Source organism: Callorhinus ursinus, unplaced genomic scaffold (assembly GCF_003265705.2).
Source record: "Callorhinus ursinus isolate GAN/ISIS: 27379988/994484 unplaced genomic scaffold, GSC_fseal_2.0 scaffold43, whole genome shotgun sequence".
NCBI classification, from domain to species: Eukaryota; Metazoa; Chordata; class Mammalia; order Carnivora; family Otariidae; genus Callorhinus; species Callorhinus ursinus.
In genome coordinates this window covers 441,167-461,275 of record NW_027397105.1, presented here as the reverse complement: position 1 = coordinate 461,275, position 20,109 = coordinate 441,167, and the positions used below count along the sequence as shown (strand labels likewise).

General features: G+C 60.7%; 2 protein-coding genes and 1 long non-coding RNA gene across 4 annotated transcripts in view; 2 read left to right on the top strand and 1 right to left on the bottom strand.

Moving 5' to 3' along the window:
- Positions 1-4,996: 4,996 nt before the first annotated feature.
- Positions 4,997-10,545, bottom strand: LOC141370711 (uncharacterized). Its single transcript, XR_012374982.1, has 3 exons — positions 10,400-10,545; positions 5,571-5,714; positions 4,997-5,316 (listed from the first exon to the last, which is right to left on the bottom strand). It is a non-coding gene; the product is annotated as an uncharacterized lncRNA (long non-coding RNA).
- GGT6 (gamma-glutamyltransferase 6) lies at positions 6,510-9,438 on the top strand. Of its 2 annotated transcripts, none has more exons than XM_025863874.2 (4): positions 6,510-6,730; positions 7,339-7,541; positions 7,635-7,748; positions 8,006-9,438. In XM_025863874.2, exons 1-4 carry the CDS (start codon positions 6,594-6,596, stop codon positions 9,037-9,039), a joined length of 1,488 nt encoding a protein of 495 aa, XP_025719659.2. In that variant the 5' UTR covers positions 6,510-6,593; the 3' UTR covers positions 9,040-9,438. The 2 variants fall into 2 exon arrangements, with proteins under 2 accessions (XP_025719659.2, XP_073737600.1); XM_073881499.1 differs by having other exon boundaries at positions 7,336-7,541.
- A 192-nt stretch (positions 10,546-10,737) lies between the features above and the next one.
- The window catches only part of MYBBP1A (MYB binding protein 1a), a 14,074-nt gene continuing 4,702 nt past the window's right edge, over positions 10,738-20,109 (top strand). Inside the window, exons 1-18 of the mRNA XM_073881532.1 lie at positions 10,738-10,977; positions 11,123-11,218; positions 11,925-12,008; positions 12,096-12,170; positions 12,266-12,373; positions 13,352-13,527; positions 13,623-13,790; positions 13,909-14,026; positions 15,032-15,327; positions 15,552-15,662; positions 16,166-16,291; positions 16,473-16,640; positions 16,727-16,832; positions 18,864-18,960; positions 19,043-19,194; positions 19,483-19,563; positions 19,638-19,787; positions 19,861-20,034. Coding sequence (XP_073737633.1) covers positions 10,771-10,977; positions 11,123-11,218; positions 11,925-12,008; positions 12,096-12,170; positions 12,266-12,373; positions 13,352-13,527; positions 13,623-13,790; positions 13,909-14,026; positions 15,032-15,327; positions 15,552-15,662; positions 16,166-16,291; positions 16,473-16,640; positions 16,727-16,832; positions 18,864-18,960; positions 19,043-19,194; positions 19,483-19,563; positions 19,638-19,787; positions 19,861-20,034 — 2,493 coding nt within the window. The 5' untranslated portion in view covers positions 10,738-10,770. The remainder of the gene's footprint in view (positions 10,978-11,122; positions 11,219-11,924; positions 12,009-12,095; positions 12,171-12,265; positions 12,374-13,351; positions 13,528-13,622; positions 13,791-13,908; positions 14,027-15,031; positions 15,328-15,551; positions 15,663-16,165; positions 16,292-16,472; positions 16,641-16,726; positions 16,833-18,863; positions 18,961-19,042; positions 19,195-19,482; positions 19,564-19,637; positions 19,788-19,860; positions 20,035-20,109) is intronic.

Below are 20,109 nucleotides of genomic sequence, written 5' to 3'. Positions count from 1 at the left end.
TCTGCCTTGGGCTCAGGTCATGATCCCGAGATCCTGGGAACGAGGTCCTGGGATCGAGCCCCGTGTAGGGCTCCCTGCTCACTGGGGAGTTTGCTTCTCTCTCTGCCCCTCCCCCTGCTCACGCTCTCTCTCTGTGTCTCTCTAATAAATAAATAAAATCTTTAAAAATTTTTTTCAAAAAAGAGGGATGAAAACATGTGTTCAAACACTTGCACAGAAGTGTTTACAGCCGCTATATTCATAATAATAAAACAACGGAAACAACCCCATCTCCACTGATGGGCAAATACATTGCTGTATATAGACACATTGAGCGCTGCTCACGGTAAAAAAAAAAAAATAGGAATACATGCAACAACTTGGAGTCCTCTCAAAGGCTTTACCCTACGTGAAAGGAGTCAGATATGAATGATGATACATTGTATGATCCCATTAATGATATGTAAATCCTCAAAACAGGAGTCCTTTGGTAAAGGCAATTAGCTTGGTAGTTGCCGAGGGCCAGAGGTAAAAGGTGAGGCCGAGGGGCACAAGGAAACTTTCTGGGTGATGTAGACGTTCTTTATCTTGATTGTGGTGTTGGTAAATGGCTGTATACATTAAAATGGGTGAATTTTACTTTATATACATTATATCTCAAAAAATCTGATTTTTAAAATGGAATGCATGGCTGACTTGCTGGCCAACGGCGGTTTCCAGAGCAAAGCGAAGGCAGTTCACTGCACCGGAAGCCGATACCCCTAAATCTGTGGGGAGAAGGGCGCCGGCCCCCCGGGGACAGGTGCTCAGACCAGACTCCGGGCGCCCCTGAAGCCTGCCCGCGCGCGCCCCCTGGCGGGACGTGAGATCCTGACAGCCAGGGACGGGGCGCCTGCAGCCGGGAGCCCGCGAGGCTCACCCACCTGCGGAAGCCAAGGGGATGTGGGCGAGGGGCCGGGCTCGTGGTACCGGCTGCGGGGCTTGGGAAGAGCTTGCAAAAGAGCCCCACTATAGATGAGTCAGCTTCGTACACACCGCAAGCCCAGAGAGGCTGCGCGCCGGCTCAGGCGGTGCTGGTTGGAAGACCTTACCTGCCCCTCTCCCCTACCTCGGGACCTGGAGGAGCCAACATCCGTCTAGCGGGTGAGGAGTAGGGCCTCCGGGTGCAGGAGCCGGCAGGCAAGTCTGGAAGGGGTCGATCACACACACACTCTCTCATGCACACGCCTTTTCTCCTGTTGCTGGAGGCTTAACCCCACACAGACCAAGAAGGTGCAAGGGAGGGGGTTTTAACCTTGAATGAACTTTTAAGTTTTGTTTTGGGAGGCCTTGTACTTTTCTTGCATTTTTCATTGTGGTAAAATATACCTAACATAACATTGGCCATGTTAGCCATTGTTAAGTGTACAATTCAGCGGCACCAAGTTCACTCACACCACCGCGCATCCTTCCCCAGAAACCTCATCATCCCTGACTGAAGCCCCTTGCCCACTAAACACAAACTCCCCACAGCCCCCCACCCCACCCCTGGAAACCACTACCCTCCTTTGTCTCCATGCATTTGACCTACCCGGACGGCTTTCTTCCTTGCAATTACTGAAATGAGACTTTTGTAACTTGAAGTGACCTGGGAATGTTTGCTGACAGAGGCTGTCCAGAAAACGCACGGGCTCGCCCTGTATTCAGTTCAGGGGGTGGTTATGGGCCATCCCCCAGGAGCAAACTGCTCCTTCGTTTTAGAAATCTTGGTTGATTTCAATAATTGGCTATTTGGGCCACTAGTCTTTTCTCGCCTGCATTTTAAGTTCCCACTGTCATGTTTTAAATTCACTAATAAAGAGTGAGCCCCAGGCCCCATCCTCAACCCCAACAAAAGCGGAAGCTCAGACCCCCTCACTGTGTGGCCCAGGTGTGCTCTGTAATTTCCAGGTCCTGTATGTAATAGACCTTTGTCTCTGCGGTTTCCTCTCTTTTCTAAGATTTTATTTATTGATTTGAGAAAGAGAACGAGGAGAGGGGAGGGAGAGAGAGAGGGAGAAGCAGACCCCCCGCGGAGCAGGGGGCCCGACACGGGGCTTAATGCCGGGGCCCGGAGATCAGGGCCTGGGACAAAGGCAGACGCTTCACCGACTGAGCCCCCCAGGCGCCCCTGCTCCTGCAGTTTTCTGACGGCTCTTGAAGGGTGTCTCACAACATAGTAAGATCCACAAAGGCCCGTCCAGCCGCAGCATTGCTGGTTGACGGGCTGAGACCAACACCAAACAGCATCGTTGTCCCCATTCTGACTGGTGGACCACAGTGGCATTCAGAAATTACTAGCTTACACCAGCATTTAATAATCCCAGAAAGACATGATTATTTCATTTCCCAGGTGCACAATTACTATGGCAAATGGCATACACTCATTTTAACACTGCATCCTCTCTCTGTTCAGGTTGTTCCTGACTTGTTCAAAACCGTTTTCAGTGGTTCCTGCAACTGGAATCACCTGGAGTATTTTTTTTTTTTTCATACCAATATTCTGGGGACCTCACACAGAATCACCTTGAGAGGAAAAGCCAGTCCTTCTACTCGTTCCCTCCTATAACCAGAGTCAAATCTGAGCGTGTCCCGGGGGTCAATTATAAAGTCAACCCGAAGAAAGGTGTGTGCACGCACCCGTGCACGCACCCGGCAGGCCTGAGCTGGAGGGGTGCTGAGCAGGAAAGCCTTCCCCGGACCTTCAGGAGCCTGGAGGATTGCTGACCGCTGGCCCCATACCCTTCCTTGCCTCTGGGACCCCTTTGGTTGGATGGAGCAACCAGAGCCTGGAGGATGTGCTTTGTGGACTGGGGGACAACCCAGCCTCAGAGGAGGTACCCGTGCACGCCTGAGAAATGGGTCTGTGAGGGCGTAATTCTAGCAGCAGTTCTCTGGGGAGCTTTCAAAGCCTCATGATGACTGAGGCTCACTTGTGGAGATACTGACTCAGCTGGTGCTTGATGGTGGGGGAGGGGGCAGACCAGGATCGTGGTATTTTATTTTTTTATTTTTAGTTTTTAAAGATTTTATTTATTTGACACAGAGAGACACAGCGAGAGAGGGAACACAAGCAGGGGGAGTGGGAGAGGGAGAAGCAGGCTTCCCGTGGAGCAGGGAGCCCGATGCGGGGCTCCATCCCAGGACCCCGGGATCATGACCTGAGCTGAAGGCAGACACCTAACGACTGAGCCACCCAGGCGCCCCTGGATCGTCGTATTTTAAAAAACTGATGGAGTGTGAAGAGCACAGGGTGATATATGGAAATGTTGAATCACTAAATGCTACACCTGAAACTAGTATTGTACTGTATGTTAACTAACTGGAACTTAAAGAAAAACTTAAAAAAAAAATTGACAGAGGGGCACCTGGATAGCTCAGTGTTAAGCGTCTGACTCTTGATTTCGGCTCCGGTCATGATCTCAGGGTCCTGAGATCGAACCCAGCTCAGAGCCTGCTTAAGATTTGCTCTCTCTCCCTCTGCCCCTCCCCGCCTCAGGCACAGGTGCACACACCTGCGCTCCATCTCTCTCTCTCTCTCTCTCTCAAAAAGAAAATTGATGGAATTGTTCCTGTTGCAAAAATCACTAGAGGGCTAGATAAGGCAGCTGTCCCCTACGGTGGCTACACACTGAAAACACCTGAGAAACGTTTTAAACATACAGATGAATCACCCACCTAAGGATTCTGATTTAATTATTTAATTGGTTTTTCCTGGATATTGGGGGGTTAGCTCACCAGGTGATTCTAATGTGCACCCAAGGCTAGGAAAAGGAATGAATGCATCTTCAGTCCTATACTCAGAGGGAGGGCCACCTGTGAGTGTGTGCGTGGGGTTGCTGGGTGTGAATTATCCAGACCGCTTTAGCATCGTGAGATTGAAGCCCTAAAGCCACAGAGGGAGTAATTGCTTCCTGGACCCAATTCCAGTGGGGGGTGGGGGCGGGTTTTCAGACACCAGCGGGTTCTCCTGGCCTCCACTCATTTCTGACCCTGTGTACCCGGAGATAAGGTCAGAGTCCCTGCCCAGGGTAAAGGTTCAGTCCTACAAGACCGCGCACCCCAGCCCTGCCCACTGGATGGGCCAAGCGCAGGTCCACATTGTCGGCTGTGCTTCCGACTGACTAGCTGTGAATCAGAGGCTCCCGTGGCCCCTCCTCAGGTTCTGTTAATCTGCTAGAGCGGCTCACAGAGCTCAGGAAACTCATTTACTCATTAGATCACCGGTTTATAATAAAGGGCACAACTCAGGGGCAGCAGGGGGGAGAGAGGCCAGGGCGAGGTGTGGGGCAGGGGCAGGGCCGCCCTGCCCCCTCCAGGAGCCCCACCCACCAGCACCCCCGTGCGCTCACCCTATTTTTGGCTTTCGTGGACGCTTCATTACTTAGACACCATTGATTAAACCATTGACTTTTGGTGATTGATTCGACCTCCAGCCCGTCATCCGTCCGCATTGGTCAGTGGGGGGACTGGGAGTTCTCCTGGCCTCCAGCCTCCCCTTAGGTGGGGTCCACATGCCACCCCATTAACAAACAAAAGGCACCTTTAGGTCTCTCAGCATTTAGGAAGTTCCAAGAGTTTTAGGAGCTCTGCGCCGGAAACAGGATGAGGAAACCTAGATCTCTTCCTATAAATCGCGGTCCGAGGAAGGAACGCATGTCTCTGGAGCGTCCAGTGTGTACCAGGCACCGGCCTAAGGGTTTTCAGAGAATCTCCTGGTTTGATTCATGCCTCAGCTCCAGGAGGACAGATGTTGTCACTCCTGTTTTATAGAAGTGGCGTCAAGACTCCCCACAGCCACGTGGTGAGTCCGTGGCAGAAACTGGACAAGATCTTAGGAAGGAAGGACCGACCTTCATTCTGAGATTGTAACCTTCCCTTGGTTTATGAAATGAGAGCAGATGGTCTTTGTGACCCCCTCCCACACACACATCCCCTTGGCAAACAAAAAGGAGGCGACCCTCTGCTGGTATCTCCATATGGTTGGTTCAGTTTTTATTGGGCCGAGAAATCAGAAACCCCGGAAACCAGCTTAGAGTGAGCTGAGGGGAAGTGGAAGGCAGCAGGTGTCCATGATTTTTTGTGGGTCAGATTGTGGTCCCGGGATCACCCGGGAGTTAGGAAAGCAGATTCGTGGTGCCTACCCCAGACCTACAGGGTCAAAACTCGGATCTCACAAACCCCCTGAGTGATTCCGATGCACCCGAAGTGGAGAACACCCCACCTGCTCGTGAAGAGGCCAAGAGAAAGGGGGAGGGGCGGAGAACCACGCGGCATTGGACGATTTCTGTGATTGTTTCAATGTAGAAAATACTTGAGCTTTAAAAAAATAAAATTGAATAAAATGTACTTCCAGACAAGAGCCCGTGCCATAAATGCACAGCTGGATGCATTTCCACAATCGGCACATTCGGGAAGCCCACGTCAGACTAAGAAACAACCTCACCTGCATCCCAGAGACCCTCTGTGCCTCCCCCAGTCACCACCTGCCCTGCGATCTCTGTGCCCTAGCAGCAGACAGAATGCGTCGTCCCACCTGGCCCCGGCCCCGCATCACTGCTCGGGAGACGCACCTGTATTTCCGCGCTCACCTGAGGAGCGCCTGCCCACGTCCTGCAGCGGGACATGGGGCGGGCCGCATACCCGTACCTGGGAGAGTGTCTGTGTTCTCGCCCTCCAGGCGTTGTAGACAAGGAACCAGCGTGGAAATCATGAAGCTGCGGGACAGAAACGGTCAGTGAGGCCGTGGGGTCCTGGGCCAGCCGGGGGCCGGAGCCCGGAGGGGCCGGGGCCAGAACCAGAGGCCGCGAATGGCTTTCCCCTTGCAGTGGGGAGAGAACCCAGTGGGGGTGGCCTCGATGTGGCTGCATGACATGGGAGGTGGGGTTGTCCACTGGGGCGCGTCGGAGGGTCGGGATTTGAGGCTGGGGAGCTGGAGGTGTGACGTGGTCATGGGGGAGACGGGTCGCCACAGGGGACGAGCGCGCCGAGCCTGGGGTTCACGGCGTGTCGCACAGCAGCCTTCTGGGCGGTGAGACCTCACCGCGGAGCAGGTGCTGGGGACTCAGGGTCGGGGCCGTGGGCCCAGGAGGTCTGCAGTGCCACCCGCTGGGCAAGAGCCGCACGGCATGCCACGGTGTCACCTTCCCCACCCTCCAGGTTGCTCCCCAGACAGAGAAGGCCGGACTCACCCACACAGGCTCCCAGTCACATGCTTAGCCCTGACCCAAGCCACACTGAGTCCCAAACAGGCGGGGGATCCAGCGGCTGCCTCCCCGGAGGGCGGGGTCCAGCAGGAGTCCCAGCTGGGTCTCAGGCTCGCGGCTTGTGGTCCCCGGGGCTGGGCTCCTCCTTCCTCACGGAGCTGCACCCCCGTCCCAGGCTCCCCAGCCCCGAGAGCCCCCAGGCCTGTGCCCTGATGGGGCAGTCTCGCACGCAGCCTCCCTGGCCTCGTGCCCTGCCCAGACCTGTTCTAGATTCCACACCACCCTTCCCCAAGGCTGCCTCCACCCCCCCCCCCCAGCCAAGCGCAGGCGAGGCCGGGACTCCACAGGGAGGCTGGCAGGCTGCAGAGCCGGTGTGCACACCGCGAGGCCATGGAACCGCCCGCAGGGCCGGTGCTCTACCAAAAGCTGCTTCTCTGGGACCCCAGCTTGGGGTTTGAGGACGATGAGGAGGAGGAGACATCAGAGCTGGTCGCTCCCGACACCCGGAGGCCCCACGACTCCTTGGGGTGAGTCAAGGAGGGGCCTGGGCACCCGGCACCTCAGGCCTGAGGCTGGCAGGTCCCTCCCTCCGGGGCCCCTAAGGTGGGGACAGAGGGCGGACACCCCCACTCTTGGTTCGGCTCCGGGAGCTTTCTGGGTGAATGGGGAGAAGCCACACTGCAGCCCCAGACCTGGTCTCCACCAGTCAGTCCAAGGTCTGTGTGTCTGAAGGGACATTTGTCCCAAGCCAGGCGTGCCGGCTGCTCTGTCAAAGGTCCCCAGGCCCCACCCCTGGCGCAGGAGGCACCTGCTGGGCAGGTTGGAGCCTGGCTACACCCAGCTGGGCTCTGCTCCTCAAGCTGGCCAAGTCCACCTCAGGCCTCCCTCCTGCCTGGCTCAGCCCTGCCTCTCCAACCTCCTCCCCAGAGAGACTCCCTCCCTGGCTGTCCTGTTTTCCCAAGCCCCTTCCGATCCCCACGTCTCCTCTACGCTGTGCCAGGAGGCCCTTGTCCTTGGCGAACGTGCACTCCTCTCGCAAGTAAAGCCACACCCTTTGGGAAGTATTCGCTGGGTTCTCTCGGGACTCTTGGTTGCCCCCTGCCCCAGCCCTGGCTCAGGACACCCGTCTCAGCAGGAACAAGTTTGGCGGGCTGACCGGGGCCTGGGCCCGCCTCGGTGCCGCCCTGCTGCTGCTGGCTGTTGGCTTCTCCCTGGCTGCGAGGCAACTCTACACCAGGGGTAACCCTACAGGAAGCCTGGGCTCAGCAGCCCCCCGGCCCGGCGGGCACTCCCACCACCCCGGCGTGTACCACCATGGTGCCATCGTCAGCCCTGCAGGTCAGAGCTGGGGAGCTGCTCCGGGGAGGGGAGGGGAGGGCCCGGGGCCTTGGTCCCAGGCCACTCCCCAAGACAGTGTCTTCCTGGCTGTAGCCACGTGCTCCCACCTGGGCCGAGAGCTGCTTGTCGCCGGCGGCAACGTCGTGGACGCAGGAGTGGGAGCAGCTTTGTGTCTGGCAGTGGTGCACCCTCATGCCACAGGGCTAGGTCAGTGCCCCACGACCCCAGGCGTGCTCGGTGACCTGGAACTCGGGCCCTGACCTCAAGGCCGCGTACTGGCAGGACCTAGGCTGTGGCCCCTGCTCCGCGGTGCACATGATCTTGACCCTGGGGCCTACTTAACAACCCCCGTCTCCAGGCTCAGAGAATAACTCCTGACTGCAGTTAGCGACCTTCACCTGGGGCCACTGAGTGACCCCGGCCCAGGGCCACTGATTCCTGTGTGACCCCTCTGTCTCCTCCAGGTGCCATGTTCTGGGGTCTCTTCTACAACAGCACCTCGCGCAGTCCAACTGCCCTGACGTCCGGCCCGGCCCAGACCCTGAGCCCTGGCCTGGGGCTGCCGACCGCTCTGTCCACCCTGCACTTGCTGCACACGCACTTTGGCCGCCTGCCCTGGCCGCGACTGCTGGTGGGCCCCGCCACACTGGCTCGAGAGGGCTTCCTGGTGGACGCAGCCCTGGCTGCGGCTCTGGCAGCCCGGGGCACAAAGGGCCTCTGTCCACTACTGTGCCATGCCGATGGGACGCCCCTGGGCCCCGGGGCTCGAGCCACCAACCCCAAACTGGCAGCTGTCCTGCTCAGAGCAGCCCTTGCCCCCACCCCAGACCTTGCCGGGGACGCCCTGCTGAGCCTGCTGGTCAGAGACCTGGGGCTGCAGGGGCCCCCGTCTGGGCCCACGCCCGCCCTGGAGCCCGCACTGCAGCTAGCCATGCCCCAGGGCCTCCTGTCCACCACCCCCGGCCCCTCAGCTGGTCCAGAGCTGCTGACAGTGCTGAAGGCAGCCCTGCGCTCTGGAGGGCCCAGCCCCGACCCCTGCCCAGCGCCCCTGCAAGCTCCCGTGACCCCTGTGGGCAGTGTCCTGGCCACCATAGACAGCAGTGGCTCCGTGCTCCTCCTCGCCTCCTCACTCAACAGCTCCTTTGGCTCCGGACACCTGTCGCCAAGCACTGGGGTTCTACTCAGCAACCTGGTGGCCAAGCCAACGGCCAGTGCCTGGGCCTGCCCCCTCATCCTCCATGGCGGTTCAGATGACACAGAGGCTGATGTGTTGGGGCTGGTGGCTTCGGGAACCCCGGCAGTGGCCAGAGTCATGAGTCATGCCTTGCTCAGTCACCTGGCTGCACCCCAAACCCAGGCCCAGCCCCAGCATCAGCAGGGACCGACACCAAGCACTAGTGTTTGTGGCCAAGGGACCCTGCTCCAGGTGGCTGCTCAGGCAGAGCACGCCCACGTCTCCAGTGTCCCCAGTAGCTGCTGCACCTTCCAGGGGTTCTAAGGGGGGGGACGTGTCGAGGGGGGGGGGGGGGGGGGGGGGCCTTAAGCCCGGAGGCGGGAGCAGAGCAAACCCCGCAATGATGAAGTGCATAGACAGTGTGCGTGAGTAACGCGGTCACTGCTAGCTCAGGCCCACAACCTCCGGCCTGGTCAGCATCCTGGACTCCAGATCTGGCTCTTTTCTCAGCTACGGAAACCGAGGGTATTGGGGAAAGAGCCCCAGGACCCAGGGCCGGCCCTGAGTTCAGATCCAGCTCTGGGAAGGGCAGGCAGAAGAGTGCCAAGCCCCTGCGTTGGCTCCAGGCCCAGCTTGGGGTACTGCTGGCCTCTCTCTCTTCCCCTTCAGGCCACTCTCTGCCAATCTCTCTCAGCTGAGCTGGAAACAAAATAAAGATCCAATCTCCTGGATGCCTGTGCCATTCCTGCTTCCCAGTTTCCCACCGGCCTGTGAGGTGCTTGGTGTCGTGGCCTCCCCCTTGGGCAGCACAGCAGACCCACACCCGGAGGGGCAGAGCCTGGGCCACTGTCTTCCAGCTTCCCCTGCTCTGCTCACCCTCTGCTCCTGGGGCACCATGTACATAAGGTAAACGTCTGCACCTCACTTTCTAAAACAGCAGAGCAAGGAAGGGGGTGACAGGAGGACCAGTGAGGCCGAAAGGAGCTGGAGCTGGGGGCGTGGGACTTAAAGGGGGGGCGGTGTTGGTCCCGCCTCCCACGTCCCCCAGGGCTGCGGTCTCCCGGGATTACAACCCTCCAGAGACAGCTTCCGCAGTCCAGGTGCAGGGGTGACCCGCAGCACTCCTCCCTGCCACTGCAACAGTCCTCTCTGATTTCGTAGAACTCACGTCCCCAGCTCAGAGAACGGCACCACCGTCGACCCAGTCATGTTAACCCCCACATCCATCACCCCCCCAGTCGGCTCCAAATTGGCTGGGCTCCGACCTGCTCATTTCACCTCGCTCCAACCCACCACGGTCCCGAAGCATGCTTCGAGCTTCTCCCTCTGCAATCCTGCAACCCATGCCCCACGCAGCGCCCAGGAATCTTTTAAAGATGTAAATAGGATCAAGGCTTGCCCTTGCATAGAACCCTCCAACTTCCCTACCGCGCTCAGACTAAAATCCCAGAGTGAGGGGCTCCCGGGTGGCTCCGTGGGATAAGTGTCCGACTCTCGGTTTCCGCTCAGGTCGTGATCTCAGGGTCGCGGGATCAACCCGGGTGCAGGCTCCGCTCATCGGGGAGTCTGCATGAGACTCTCTCTCTCTCTCTCTCTCTCTCTCTCTCTCTCTCCCCCTCCCCCTCTGCCCCTCCCCTCTCTCCAAAAAATTTAAGTAAATCTTAAAATAAATAAATAGAGGCACCGGGGTGGCTCCGACAGTTGGGCGTCTGCCTTCCAATGGGGTCTTGCTCCCAGGTTCCCGGGATCGGGTCCCGCGGCGGGCTCCCTGCTCAGTGGGGAGCCTGCTTCTCCGTCTCCTCCCCGCTCATGCTCCCTTCTCGCTGTCTCTCTCTCTCTGTCAAATAAATAAATAAAATCTTTTTTAAAAAGTAATAACCCCCCACGCCCCGTAAATGCACCAGGGCGGGGCTGGCCCCGCACCAGACCCCGCCCCCAGGCGGCTATGCTCCGCCCCCTGCTCGGCGAGGCCCCGCCCCCGCGGCCTAGCCAGCGCGCACGCGCCGCGACCTGACCCGGAAGAGGCTGTCTTCAGAGCCCACGTGTTCGCGGAGCATGGCGGAGATGGAGAGCCGGGGCCTGGCTGAGTCTGTGTCCCCCGGGGGCGCGGCCAGGAGCGGCCCCCAGCCCGCCGACCGTGAGGGCCTGCTGAAGCAGAGCCGCGAGTTCCTGGACTTCTTCTGGGACATCGCGAAGCCGGAGCAGGAGACGCGGCTGGGCGCCACGGAGAAGCTGCTGGAGTACCTGCGCGCGAGGCCCCAGGTGCGGTGGCCGGGCGGGGGCCGGGGGCCCCGTGCCTCCGGCCGAGGAGCGGCGGCGGCCCGGGGGGCTGGGGCTCGGGACGCGCGGTCGCGGCCCGGGAGGCGGACGGCCGTTCTCACTGCTCTCGCCGCGCTTGGTTCGGCAGGGATCCGAGATGAAGTACGCCCTGAAGCGCCTGATCACCGGGCTCGGGGTCGGGCGAGAAACCGCCCGGCCCTGCTACAGTCTGGCCCTGGCGCAGGTGAGGTGGCGGCTCCTGGAAGCGGCCGGGCCGGGCTGCTCGGAGCGGTGGGGAGTGGGGAGGGCGGACGTCTCAGCTGCGAGCGGGGCCAGGGGTCCGGGCGCTCGATGAGGTGGCTTCTGAGCTGAGGCTCGGCGTCCGCACGTGGGGGTGCGAAAGTGTCCGAGCAAGGCCTGTGTACAGAGAAGCAGGTGCGCTAGGAGGGTGCGGAGGTTTTCTTTTGGGGCACGTGGGTCGGCCAGTCTCCGTGGTGCATTTACTGGGCATAGGGAGCTCTGGGGTGGCTTACCTTGCCTTTGCAAGGTTCAGGGCTCTCTCCCCTCCAGGGGCACTCAGCTGGTTATAGGCTGCCCCTGAGGCACGTGGGCAGCTGGGAGGGCATTCAAGACCCAGCCCCTTGAGAACCTCCTTGGGGGCAGCCCAAGGCCGGCCGTGCAGATAGAGCGGGAGTCTCAGCCAAAGGAGGTACTTCCCGAAGCCTGGGTGGGCCTGAGGCAGGGAGACAAGATTGAGCTCCCTCTGAGCAGCAGTGCTCACACACCAGCACTGTTCGTGGGGGGGGGCGGTGAGCAGTTTCGTATGAGAGGCGGCCGGTGGGCAGGGCAGAAGTTGATGGGAGACTTGGGAGGAGGTGGGGGTCTGCTGGGTGGGGCTGGACCTCCCCTCACTGAACCCCGCTCGCCCTCCTGCTCCAAACCCCTGGCAGCTGTTACAGTCTTTCGAAGACATCCCCTTGTGCGGCGTCTTGCAGCAGATACAAGAGAAGCATGACCTGCAGAAAGTTAAGAAGGTGAGAGTTAGTGGCCTTAGGGAGATTGGCAGCCCCAGGGTGGGGTTCCTTGGGCCCTTTTCAGTGATGCCTGAAATCCTTTTCTAGGCAATGATGAGACCTGCTCTTTTTGCAAACCTGTTTGGAGTTCTAGCCCTCTTTCAGTCAGGCAGGCTGGTGAAGGTAAGAGCTTTGGAGTCGGGGTGTGAGGCCGGGCTTGGGCGTGGGGGGACAGTGGCATGCCCTGCTCATAATCTTCTTCCCTCTGTGGGCACCAGGACTCAGAGGCACTGATGAAGTCAATAAAGCTGCTGCAGACCCTGGCCCAGCACTACAACCACTTGCAGGAACAGCCCCAGAAGGCCCTGGTGGACATCCTCTCTGAGGTATAGGCTTAGCAGCGTGGGCCCTCGGGTAGAAATGCTGAGAGAGCAGGGGAGACATAAATGCTCTAGAGTAGCATCATTCTGTAGGAAGGTATCTAGTCTAACGCATTTGAAGTAAAGTTTCAACACACAGTCGGTGTAAAAGTTTGCAGAGGTTTTTTTACGTTCAGCTCACATCAAGTCACTAGACTCCAGTGCGTATTTTGTATTTAGGGCCCACCTCCCCTCAGATGAGGGCATTCCGAGAGCTCGGTGGCTGCCATGTTGGACGGCACGGTTCTAGAATAGCACCTGTCATGTGGCAAGCATGTTAAACACATTTGCCATTGTTGTTTTGGACAGAGCTGACCCCCCAGGGCCCCGCTGCCCTACTTGGGAAATGGAGGTCGGCCAGTACCTAGAACCCTTTGCTCTTGAGGAAGAGGCAAGGACCTGAATTCAAATCCCAGCTCTCCACTTGGGGCACCTTGTATAAGAAATGAGCTAGTCCCTTCGGGCGCCTGGGTGGCTAAGGTGGTTAAGCATCTGCCTTCGGCTCAGGGTCCTGGGATGGAGCCGCACGTCTGGCTTCCTGCTCGGTGGGGAGCCTGCTTCTCCCTCTTCCTCTATTCCTCCCTCTGCTCGTGCTCACTCTTTCTTGCTCTCTCTAACAAATCTTAAAAAAAGAGAATGAACTAGTCCTGAAAAAAAACCAAAAGAGGAACAATTAAAAGGGTAGCTAATTAGCATCAGTGGGATAGTTATTAAAAACCCACGTTCCCAGGACTGGAGGCGGGGTGAGGTTTTTAACAAACACCTTCTCATGATTCTGGTGCCTAGCAGGGTGGATGGTGGCTGTCCCGCCTCGGACTGGCACTGTGTCGGGGCCTCACAGAAGCCTTGCAGGTGGAACAGGGCTCATAGGGCTCACTTCACAGGGGAAGTGGCACAGGATGCTGGGAGGGAGCGACCCTCCCCGAACCTGTGTCCCCACCCCAGGTTCCAGAAGCCACGTTGCAGGCGATCCTGCCGAAGGTCCTCAAGGCGGACTTGAATTCAGTGCTGGGCTCCCCTGAGCACCTGGAGCTCTTCCTCTTGGCCCAGCAGAAGGTGCCGGAGAAGCTCAAGGAGCTGATGGGACCAGTCAACCTGTTCTCAGATGAGAACATCCCCAGGTGTGAGGGAGGTGGGAGGCTGGGCTCCCTCGGGGACCCTGTTGTCTGGTTGGCCCACGCCCCCTGAGTCCCCTCCCCCCCCCCCCCCCCCCCAGACTGGTGAGTGTCCTGAAGACGGCAGCTTCTTCTGTGAAGAAGGAGCGCAAGCTGCCCGCCGTGGCCCTGGACCTGCTCCGCCTGTCGCTGCAGGAGGGCAGGTTCGCCCGGTTCTGGAAGGAAGTTGTGGAGCAGGGGCTGTTGAAGAAGCAGTTCTGGCCCGCCAGGTGCGCGGGGCCCTGGTCCTCTGCACCCCCTCCCCGGCTTGGTGGTGGGGCGGGCTCGGGCCCCGAGTCCACCCAGCGTGGCCAGGCCTCTGACCAGGCTCTGCCATGCACCCCTCAGCTACCTGTGCTTCCGCCTGCTGGGCGCGGCGCTGCCCCTGCTGTCCAAGGAGCAGCTGGCCCTGGTGATGCAGGGGGACCTGATCCGGCACTTTGGGGAGCACACCGTCACCGCTAAGGTGGGTACCGCCCCCCCCCCCCAGCACTGCCAGGAGGGACAGGCTCTCTCTCGGGTCAGCCAGCTTCTTGAGAAGAGGCTTGCTCTTGGCTGCAGCATCCCAGGTCTTCCTGCCTCGGTGGTCCTGCTGGGGAACTGGGTGTCCCTTCCCTCTGGGTGCCCCCACCCTGCCCCTCCGAGTGGAGTTTGGCAGGGTCGGTTCTTCTGGCCTCAGGCCCCTCCGCAGAGGCATGTATGGCCAGCGGCCCGCCCAGACCTCCCCCAGCCCCAGCTGGTGTGTTCCGGTGAGCAGTCGTCCTGGTCGGTGGCCGCTGAGCCCCGTGCGTGGCCCCATGCACTGGACAGGAGAATCAGGTGCCGGTTAGGAGTTAGGGTTGGGAGCCAGGCTGCCCCCCCGGCCCCTGGCCTGCCTCTCTTCTGTGAGACCGGCGTCTTCGTCAGAGGTTCTGTGAAGATGACAGGGTCAGAGCCCCTGGAGCGCTCACAGCGGGCTTCTGGGTGTGGGTGTTCTGGGTGGAGCGGGGGCGGCCATGCGGACAGCTCCATGTCCCAGAGGCACCACTTGGAACCCTGTGGCCCTGAAAGGTTAGTGGCCGGGTTTTTTTTGCCATGTTTTTTCCATCTGTAAGATGACAGAAGGGGGTCCAGGGTGAAAGGTTGTCATGAAGATGAAACCTGCTGCCACACAAAGCCACGTGGTGTGCGTGGCACGCAGTACACCCTGGGAAGTGTTCGGTGTTGAGCCCCACGGTGACACAGCTAGGAGCCGGTCAAGGGGGCTGATGGCCCGGCCTGGACTCTCCCTGAGCCTGGAGCCCAGCCTGTCCTGGCGTGGGAGTGGGTGGATGGTAGCCCACCACGATGCCCAGTGGAAGGCTGGGGGAGGGCCGGCCTGGCTGTGGACGAGGCAGGGGGCTTTGCCACGCCTCAGTCTCACCTGTTGGGGAAGAGGCTGGAGGGGCCATTGGACCCCCTTGGCTGGTAACCCCGTGTTGGCCTCTCTCAGCTCCCAAACCAGTTCAAGTTTGCTCCGGAGATGAACGAGTACGTGGGTGCCTTCCTGGAAGGCTGCCGGGATGACCCCGAGCGGCAGTTGGCCGTGGTGGTGGCCTTCACCTGCATCACCAACCAGGGCCTCCCTGTCCTGCCCACGTTCTGGAGGGTCGTGCGGTCCCTGAATCCCTGCGCCCTGAAGGGCTATGTGGCCTGGCTACGGAACATGTTTCTCCGGCCCGACCTGGACTCCCTGGTGGACTTCAGCACCAGCAACCAGAAGAAAGCCCAGGATGCTTCGCTGCACGGGTGAATGGGCGTGCAGAGCTCGAGGAGCTGGGCTCTTGTTCCCAGGGGAGCGGCGGCCCCTGGGAGGGGAGGGGAGGCCAGAGCTGAGCCCCAGCTCTCCAGGAAGGCTTGCGTTTCCTCGTGTGTTCCCATGCTGGGGGTTGGGGTGGGAGATCTTGGAGTTTCCGTCTCCGAGGTGGGGCAGAGCAGTACTGTTTACCAGTAACCTGGCTTCCACCCGCCAGGCCTGAGCGAGCTGTGTTCCGGCTGCGGAAGTGGGTCATCCTTCGCCTCGTCAGCATCGTGGACGCCTTGCATGCAGAGAAGGAGGACGACGTGATTGAGGACGTGGCCAGGTGGGAGAGGCTCTGCCTCCAGCCCCCCGTAGGGGCCGGGGAATTGGGCCTCTTACCTCGTCCTGGTTTGGTCTCCCTGGAGCCGGAACCCTTGAGGTCGGGTTGCCAGGGGGAGTAGGCCATTCTTACCCCTTGGGCAAAAGGTGGTTTAGGGAAAAACCCCGGGAGCCCATGAAAGGAAAGGGCCCAGGAAGCACAGAGCTGCGGGGGCCGCAGACCCCAGCACTGGCCGGGCGCTCCTTCAGCCCTCACCATGGTACTGGGGGCGGAGGCGGGGGGCAGCCCGTGTTTGCAGAGGCCGTAGCACGGTTTGATGTGACAGCCTCACGTCTGCCCTGCCTCTGAGGGACAGGTTCCAGTTCTCTCTGCAGTTGGGGCCAAGTCGTGTTCAGCTGGAGATCCAGACTTGGGAAATGGTCCTTCTGCCACCACCTGTTACTGTGCCCTGGGTGGTGCCCTCCTGGGAGAGGGCTGCTGATCCATGTCTCTCCTGCCCTCCCCAGGTTTTGTTTCTTCCACTCGTTCTTTGAGACGAAGAAACCCACGTCCCAGATTCCGGAGACGGAGCAGCAGTTCTCCTTCCCCCTGGAGAGTCGGACCCGGGAGGTGGTCGGCAGTGCCTTCTTCAGGTGGGCCAGCCTCGGAGTGGGCAGGGTGGGCAAGCAGAGTGGGATGAGGTCACTCACATTCTCGGTTTTCAGCTGGGAGGGCGCAGAGGCCCAGTGAGCTCCAGCGGGTCAGGGTGTGGGCGTGCTGGGAGGGGGCCGTGTCCGCAACCCGGCCTGTGACCCCGGCCCTGCCCTTCCCCAGCCTGCTGCAGACCATCAGCACCCAGTTCAGACAGGTGCCGGAGCAGACCCAGAACGGGCAGCCCTGGACCCACCGCCTGGTACAGTTTGCAGACTTGCTGTTGAACCACAGCCGCAACGTGACCGCCCTGACGCCCTTCAGCACGCAGCAGCGCCAGGCCTGGGACCGGTGAGGGGGTGGGGTTTCCAGGGGGCAGGGGCACTCTGGGGTCCAAGGGGCAGCAGTGACCTGAGAGCATGCCCATGTCACCGCAGGATGCTGCAGACGCTGAAGGAGCTGGAGGCCTGCTCCCCGGAGGCCAAGGCCAAGGCCAGTGCCTTTCAGCACCTGCTCTTCCTGGTGGGCATCTACCTGTTCAAGGTACAGTGGCCTGGAGGGGTAGGGGCTGCAGCCTGGGGGCCTGGGGGCTCTGCGAGTCGGGACCAGGCAGTGGGCCCTGGTGGGATTACAGCTCAAGGAAGAGTCACTGCATCCACTTTCTGGGCCCTAGTTGGGTGCCGAGCTTCCCAGGCAGCGTCTTTTACCCCCACTGTTTTGCAGCAGGCGCTTCCTCCTATTTGTCGGCTGGGGTGATTGGAACTCCCTGCAGAGTAACCTGGCCCAGGCCACACAGCTGCAGCCTGGGACGGGCACTCGGGGCTGACCGCACTGTCCTGCAGGACCCCCCCAGACTTGCCTTCCCGAGCAGGGATGGTGGGTGTGGAGGAGGAAGTGCATCCTTCCAGGAGGGCCTGCTCTGGGTAGACGTGGCCCCTTGGGGCGCTTGCAGGTGCTGTTGTCCACGAGGAGCGAGGCCCTGACCTCCTCCTTGAACCTCACCCACCGGTAGCCACGGTGGCGGGTGGGGATTAATGTGTGTCCTTGTGGTTCCCCAGCGTGGGGCTTTGCACCCCGTGGTCATGGCCCGTGTGTCGATGTTCCCACGCCCGATGACAGTGTCTCTAGATGTCTCCCTGCTGGTCTCTCGTCCCAGAATCTCTGACTGAATCTGGGGCTCAGAGCAACTCTCGACCCTCAGGGTGGGAGGCATGCCTCCCCCTCGGGCTGCAGGAGGGTCTTACGCTCTCTGGTGCCGCCTTCCGGCCCTTGGGCTGTGGTCACAGCTTATGCTTCCAGACTTCAGACGCCCCGAGCCCGGCCTATGGACCGGTTACGTGTGTGTGTGTGGCGTGTGCGTGTGTTGGTCTCTGTGTGTGTGTGTGCACGTGTTTGTGTGTCCGTTGGTGGTGTGTGTTCACATGTCCATCTGTGTCTGCCTGTGTCGGTCTGTGTGTGCGTATTGGTCTGTCTGCGTGTGTTTGTAGGTGTGTGTGTGCGGCGTGTGCGTGCGTGTTGGTCTGAGTGAGCATCGGTCTCTGTACTGCGTGAGCATGCGTGTTGATCTGTGTGCGTGAGCATCGATCTGTGTGTGCGGCATGCGCATCGGTCTGTGTGCGGCGTGTGCGTGTGTGTTGATCTGTGTGCATGCTCATCGGTCTGTGTGCAGCGTGTGCGTGTGTGTTGATCTGTGTACCTGCGCATCGGTCTGCGGCGTGTGCGTGCACGTCGGTCTGTGTGCGTGTGTGTTGTGTGCGCATCGGTCTCTGTACAGCGTGTGCATCGCTCTATGGCGTGCGCGTGCGTGTTGATCTGTGTGTGTGCGCATCGGTCTGTGTACAGCGTGCGTGTTGGTCTGTGCATGCGCATCGGTCTGTGTACAGCGTGTGCGTGCGCATCGGTGTGTGTACTGTGTGAGCATGCGTGTTAGTCTATGTGCATGCACATCTGTGTGCGGCGTGTGCGTGTGATCTCTGTGCGTGTGCATCGGTCTGTGTGTACGGCGTGCGTGTGTGTGTTGGTCTGTGTGTGCGGCGTGTGTGTGTGCACACGCAGGAGCCTCAGTGCCCCTTCCGGTCCCAGCGTTGGCCTCTGACGACAGCACGCACCGGTGGGTGTGGGACGCACTGAGCACCTGCCCACCGTGGGGCTCTCAGCTTGCCATGAGCTGGGTGTGCGGCCCCCTGGATGAAGGGTGCTGGGCACAGATGGCCCGGCTGCACTCCACTATGCCGGCCCCACGGGGAAGCCGCGTGCTGTGCTGTGAGGGATCCCGCAGGCGGTCTTAGGCTCCCCTGACTCCCTGGGTGGTGGCTGCAGTCGGGGCTCACCCAGCGCAATGGGGCAGAAGTGGATTGGAATTAGCTCCAGTTGATGAGTCCCAGGCCTTTGTAGTGACGTTGCGGTAAGCGTGGGGGGAAATCTAGCCTTGTCAGGCTCCCTGCTCCTCCAGGCGGCCTGTTGGGTACAAAGGCCATGGGTACCTGGGGTCCTCCTCCCTCCTGCATGGGGGGGGGGGGGCTCGGCAAGACTGGGAGCGGGGCCAGCGCCTGAATCTGTCTTCGCCCTGCACAGTCCCCTGCAGAGAGCTCTGACCTCCTGGGGGACATCCAGACCTGCATCAAGAAGAGCCTGGCGGAGAAGACACGCCGGACCCGCTCCAAGGCTGCGAGTGGGTCATCGCCCCCGGGGCAGGAGGGCAGGGTAACCCCAGGCCCAGCATGGACTCTGGGCTCAGCCTCTCCCACCTACAGCCCCCCAGGAGCCGCCGTGGGTGGATGTGCTGGTGGAGATCCTGCTGGCTCTTCTGGCCCAGCCCAGCCACCTGATGCGCCAGGTGGCCCGGAGCGTATTTAGCCACGTCTGCGCCCACCTGACCCCACGTGCTCTGCAGCTGATTTTGGACGTAAGTTGGGGCGTGTGAGGAATTGGGGTCTGGGAGAGGGCTTGCCCGACAGCAGGGTTCCCTCCTTGTCAGCGTGCGCTGCAGAGCAGGTGGGAGCCTCGCTGGGCACTGCTGTGCATGCCCATCCCCCAGGGTGTGCAGAGGGCACTTGGGGTGTGCCCTTCTCCCCCAGGCTCCGTTTTCCTCCCCGAGATGGGGGCCTTTTGGCCAGAACCGGTCAGGGCCCGGTCGGGGGAGGTGAGAGGGTCTGCGGCAACAGATGGGTCAGCCGTCGGGGAATTTGTTCAGGTGCTGAACCCCGACAAGAGCCCGGACGAGGACAGTGTGGTGGTCACAGACGAGTCCGAGAAGCAGCTGGACAGCGGGGAGGTGCGTGCCCGGAGGGCGGGGCGGGGGGGCATGGGGGGCAGGGGACGGGAGGCATCACACAAGCGACCCTGCAGGACGAGAGCTCGGGCAGCGAGGACGAGAGGCGCTCGGCCGGCGAGGAGGACAGTGACGAGGAGGACAGCGCCGAGGAGGACCGAGACGGCGACGTGGACCAGGGCTTCCGGGAGCAGCTCATGGCCGTGCTGCAGGCGGGGAAGGCGCTGGTGAGCGGCGGGCGGCCGGAGAGCCTGTGCCTGCCGCCTGCGGCCAGCTGCTCAGCGGGCCTGTGTCCCTCAGGGCGCGGCGGATGGGGAGGATGACGACGAGGAGCTGGGGGACGAGGCCATGATGGCCCTGGACCAGAGCCTCGCTAGCCTCTTCGCCGAGCAGAAGCTACGCATCCAGGCCCGGCAGGACGAGAAGAACAAGCTGCGGAAGGAGAAGGTGCTCCGGCGAGACTTCCAGATTCGGGTGAGCGCGGGAGCTGCCCGCAGCACGCTGGCCGTCCCCCGCCCCGCCCCGCCCCGCCCCGCCCCGCCCCCGCCT

What these genes read in the sequence shown, in the direction of transcription:
- GGT6 (XM_073881499.1), top strand. Translation starts at nt 6,594, where the DNA reads ATGGAACCGCCCGCAGGGCCGGTGCTCTACCAAAAGCTGCTTCTCTGG. An exon ending in AGGCCCCACGACTCCTTGGG is followed by an intron (nt 6,731 to 7,335) that starts GTGAGTCAAGGA and finishes CACCCGTCTCAG; the next exon opens with CAGGAACAAGTTTGGCGGGC. An exon ending in TGCCATCGTCAGCCCTGCAG is followed by an intron (nt 7,542 to 7,634) that starts GTCAGAGCTGGG and finishes TCCTGGCTGTAG; the next exon opens with CCACGTGCTCCCACCTGGGC.